At 42.0% G+C, this 4,996-nt stretch overlaps 2 protein-coding genes across 2 annotated transcripts in view; one reads left to right on the top strand and one right to left on the bottom strand.

Annotated features, from left to right (window-relative positions):
- The window catches only part of LOC119834572 (transportin-3), an 8,756-nt gene extending 5,177 nt beyond the window's left edge, over positions 1-3,579 (top strand). The window contains 6 exon segments of the mRNA XM_038358967.1: positions 282-567; positions 842-1,159; positions 1,459-1,631; positions 2,205-2,302; positions 2,418-2,560; positions 2,969-3,579. Coding sequence (XP_038214895.1) covers positions 282-567; positions 842-1,159; positions 1,459-1,631; positions 2,205-2,302; positions 2,418-2,560; positions 2,969-3,029 — 1,079 coding nt within the window. The 3' untranslated portion in view covers positions 3,030-3,579.
- A 203-nt stretch (positions 3,580-3,782) lies between these two features.
- The window catches only part of LOC119834387 (chromatin assembly factor 1 subunit B), a 5,148-nt gene continuing 3,934 nt past the window's right edge, over positions 3,783-4,996 (bottom strand). The window contains 2 exon segments of the mRNA XM_038358732.1: positions 3,783-4,420; positions 4,768-4,975. Of these exon segments, the coding sequence (XP_038214660.1) occupies positions 3,807-4,420; positions 4,768-4,975 (822 nt within the window). The 3' untranslated portion in view covers positions 3,783-3,806.

A 4,996-nucleotide genomic window follows, 5' to 3' on the forward strand; every position in this document is an offset into this window, starting at 1 on the left:
TTGTGATGAATGTGTTTAGAATGTAGTGAGATGGTTTGGATGTTTTTGGATTAGTTTTGGTTGTGTTTGATGAGGTGATTGATGCATCATGTATATATTTTTTTTTTTACTAAGTAATAGCGGGCAATTGAACTTGTGGTTTGCCTGATGGTAAGCGATCACCACCGTCCATTTGTAGAAATAGGGTAATTGCAAATACTTTTCTCTAATAATAGAGAAGGGGGGAAATGATCAGGAAAGGAATATCCCCCATCCTCCTCTTCGTTTCCAGCTATGTCCCAACATACTAATACAATAAATTAATGTCGCGCAGCTGTGCCGCGCGATGCGAGAGGCGGTGGGGGCGCAGGTGGCGGGGCTGGCGGCGCTGGTGGAGGCGCCGGGGGGTGTGGGGGGCGCGGGGGCGGCGCGGCGCGGCTCGGCGGCGGACCCGGCCGTGTGGCTGGACCGCATCGCGGCGCTGTTCCGCGACGTGGACGTGCAGCCGCCGCCCGCCTCCGCCGTCGACCACCCGTGCCTGCCCGCCTTCCAGGACCTGTGGCCTGTCGTGCACCAGGTTATGCTCAAGTGGGTATATGCCGAGTGGGCTGTTCAGAAAAATAGGGATAGAATAACTTTTTTTTACTTACTGGTTCCCCATTAAATTCTACAAAGGAAACTTTTGTTATTACACATATAGTGATAACAATGATTTTATATGTTAAAAATAAATTTTAAAAGTAAAAAAAAATTATGGCATTTTACTTTAACAACCACACATTTTTACTTAAAATTAAGTTCGCAATGATTCAATCTGTATAATGATTGAACACTGATGGAGTCCCTCCCAACCCTTGGGCAGGTACTGCCGCGACGGGCGCGTGATGGAGCGCGCGTGCCGCTGCGTGCGCTTCTGCGTGCGCGGGTCGGGGCGCGCGGGCGCGGCGCTGCTGCCCGCGCTGGCGCCCGCGCTGGCCGGCCTGTACGCGGCGGCGCCGCACAGCTGCCTGCTGTACCTGTCCGCCGTGCTGGCCGACGCGCTGGGCGGCCCGCGCACGGCGCCGCCGCTGGCGCAGCTGCTGCACGCGCTGCTGCCGCCCGCGCTCGCGCTGCTGCGCCAGCCCGACGGCCTCAAGAACAACCCGGACACCGTCGACGACCTCTACCGCCTGTGCATACGGTTCGTTTGCTCACCTCCACCCGCGAGCTCCGCACTCGGTGAACCGATTTTGATGGTTCGTTTTTTTAAGTCGCAGCCGGGGCGTCCCGTGTGACCCCATTTAAGTTTAATAGAAAGCTAACTCTTGCCGTGTGGTGCCATTTAAATTTGGCCTAATTCTGAGGCAACGCAGCCAAAAAATAGACAAATTGATAACTTCCACCTTTTTTTAAAGTCGGTTGATAATAATTTAAATTAAAAACAATATATATCAACATACACAGAGACACTTTCTAAAATAGCCACTTATAAAATTGCAGCTACCTCCAGCGCATCCCCAATGAGTTCGTGGAGTCGGGCTGCGCCAGCGCAGTGTTCGAGTGCGGCATCATGGCGGTCAAGCTCGACCACCGCGACGCGAACTGCTCGCTCATGAAGTTCCTCTACGACGTGCTGAAACTCGCTAACGATGATACGCAAACTCCACTCGGCAGTGAGTTTATTATTTTCGCCCCTCTCCCCCTCCTTCTCCTCTTTCGTTAGGCTCCATTTCTTTTTCTCCTCTTTCGTTAGGCTCCAACTAAAAGTGAATGGGGAAAGCATAAATGCTTTCCCCATTCACTTTTAGTTGTCTCTAGTGTGAAATGGAATACGTGTATTTATGCAATTATGGCTTTGATATTTTGTATTTTTTTGTCAATTGGATTATGTTGCACACTATCATGATGACTACTTTAGTATCACAAAAAAGAAAAAAAGAACAGAAAGGGATTTATTGATTATTATTATTTTTTTTTTTATGTCATAGTCGGCAATGGAGCTGGTACGTCGCCTGATGGTAAGCGCTACCACCGTCCATGGACATTTGGAGAGGTGTAAGGTCGAATGCCTTACGACTCTTCAAATGGATTGCCGACTGCAAAATGGAAAAGGATTAGGAAAGGATTGAAGAGAGGAGTAAAGGAAAGGACTGGGAAGGGTGTGGAAGAGGATATGGGCCACCGAATTAACCTTAAAATTTAAGTTATTGTGTTTTATAAAAAATATTCAAAACATTTATTTCCAGACCAACTAAACGCAATTATATCTCAATACGGCGAAGAACTAACGTACGCGTTACTGGAAGCCTCCGTTCTCTATCTCCACTCATACATGTTAAGCGAAGTGAGTAACTTGGCATTTGTATAACTTAGAAATAGCATTGGTCCCCGGTCCTAGTGAGACACCAAAGCGAAAGCGAGCGATGTACGAATGTACGGGTGTACGGTTGTGTGCGCAGGTGGCGGAAGTGCTGCTGGAGCTGATCACGTGGCAGAAGCGCGCCGGCGTCGAGTGGGTCGCGCCCGCGCTGGCCCGCCTGCCGCGCGCCCGCGCCTGCGCCACCGACCAGCAGTGCTGGCAGTTCCACCACTACGCGCTCAAGTACGCGCGCACACAAACACACACGCACACACACATACATTAAAACTGTGGCATTTCTTTTGTTTAGGGGCTGAGGCCCATATCCTTTTCCTTACCCTTCCCAGACTTTCCTTTATTCCTCTCTTCAATCCTTTCTTAATCCCTATCCAAATTGAAGTCGGCAATCCATTAGAGAGCCTCTCCAAATGTTCATGGGGGGGGTGGAGGGCCTACCTTGGCGACCCACATATAAACGTATCATAAATCACGTTTTCATACAAATTTAAATGAAATACTAAAATATACATATATAGTTATGAATCGTATTTTTTAAAGTATATCTAATTCTATTTAAAACAAATGATCTTCAATCATCATTATTTATTATATTATAAGTAACATATTTATGAACTGTTTAATTTTTTACAGAGCTGAAAAGTGCAAAGAAGCAACTCGACTACTGCGTGACTTCGCTCGACTGTACCGATAAATATTCATTAATAAATCTATCACCTCTCGAGATCCTTGCATCAGGACTCACGACTGATCCCAATCTGATCAAATTTGACCCCAAAATATATAAGGATTATTCGTCTCTTAAATTCAAAATTTTGTTTTGTCTCTGAATGGAATTAGATGTCATATTTAAATAGAGAATAGTTGTTATATACAAGTGATATTTATAAAGGTTTTACGGTTCAATAGTTTTTAAAGACTCATTAAATAATTATCAATTTTTAATTTAAGTGACGAACTATGATCTATTGATTGGTGTATATCAAATTAGTAAGCAATTATATTATAAAAATATAGAAATTTAATTGTTAAAAGAATTATATCATGATGTCGAGTTTTTTTTTACAATTTTTTCCGTCAAAATACGTTTTGACTTTGATAACTTTCGTATGAAAGAGACAGGTATAGGTAAGTAAACACCCTTAATTGATAGAATATATTTTGTTATATACATACTCTGTTCGATTGTGATAAACCCCTCACTGTAATTGTAAATATTTATTAAATTTACTTTTATCACAATATTTTTCGTTGTTTTATTTTACTCACCTCATCCTTAAACCTACTGATGTGTTCAGAAACTTTATGAAAATGTAATTGTCACCAAATAACATAGAGTCAAGGTCAACTTTACTTTGGGTTCAGACCATAATATGGTCTGAATTCATCATAATATTATTATGTAATGCAATACATATTAAAATGGGATAAAGGAAAGAATAAACAAGTCATAAATAGTAATTTATTACAACTAACAGGATTTCTTGTTCTTAGGGCTAGATAGAGTCACAAAGCTAACTCGCCGTGGCGCTTTGGGGCTCTGTACAGTTTTAACTGACACGGGCTTTTTGATATCTGTTATTTTAGCTTGCTTCATAAAATCTACGTTTTTCGACGTCGGAGTACTTGGCTGAGATCCTTGGCTATTTTTAGAGGATATCGCTGATGTTTTTTCGCTCGATTTATTTGCATTTTTAGGAGATTCTGTTAATTTTTTATTTGATTCTGCGTGTTCATTCTCGGTGATTATCTTCGGAGATTGGCTCTTGCCTTCCGTATCGTCATATACAAGTTTCATGTCTTCACTATCTTCTACGATAACTACGTCATTGTTTTTACTCGGTTTGATGACGTCATTGCTAGAATTATCCGACCACGAAGGCATCGCAGTTTCCACTAATAAATCCACTTTGACTGGCGTTTTCTGTTGCGTCGTTTCGACTTTTTGTTTTTTAGGTGATTTCTCTGAAGGTGTTTTGAATTTAATGTATGAATCTATTTTGGGCAGCTCTGATTTGGTCTTTACTGGTTTTTCTTCTGGAGTTTCCTTTATTTCTGTTTGGGGTTCGTCTACATCCATTGCCTCTGTAATAAATAAATAAATAAAAACATTTATTGTCAACAACACAAAAATACCACAACATAAAAAGATAAATATAAAATAACACAAAATACACATTAGGAATAAAAGTACATATATGAAAAATAAATTAATGTTTAGGCTGGGTATTTAACTCAGTATCTGGCGCAAATGGTTATTTTTTAATTAAAGATGCATTTATTGAGAGTAAACTTATTTTATGATGTCTATGAATTTGTTATTTGGGGACAGTTGATGTGTTTTATTATTGATAAAAATCGTGCTTTCAACAAACCCACAAAAAAAATTACAACCGTATTATTATTAATTATGTTATTTTATAGAATTTTACCTGTAGCTGGCACATCGGCGGTGGGGGGCAGGGCTTCACCCAACTCGTTCTCTTCGAAGGTGATGAGCGAACAGAACCCGTCCGTGCTCGAAGCGACCAGCACTCGCCCGTCGCTTGACCAGCTAAGGTCTGTGAGTCTGCGCAATAAAGTTACAAGATTTTAATATAGTTTTCAGGTGACAGTGAGTATTATGCTGCGGGCGCTCACCTGGTGTAGTGCACGTTGGAG

This window comes from Zerene cesonia, chromosome 19, assembly GCF_012273895.1.
Source record: "Zerene cesonia ecotype Mississippi chromosome 19, Zerene_cesonia_1.1, whole genome shotgun sequence".
NCBI lineage: Eukaryota > Metazoa > Arthropoda > Insecta > Lepidoptera > Pieridae > Zerene > Zerene cesonia.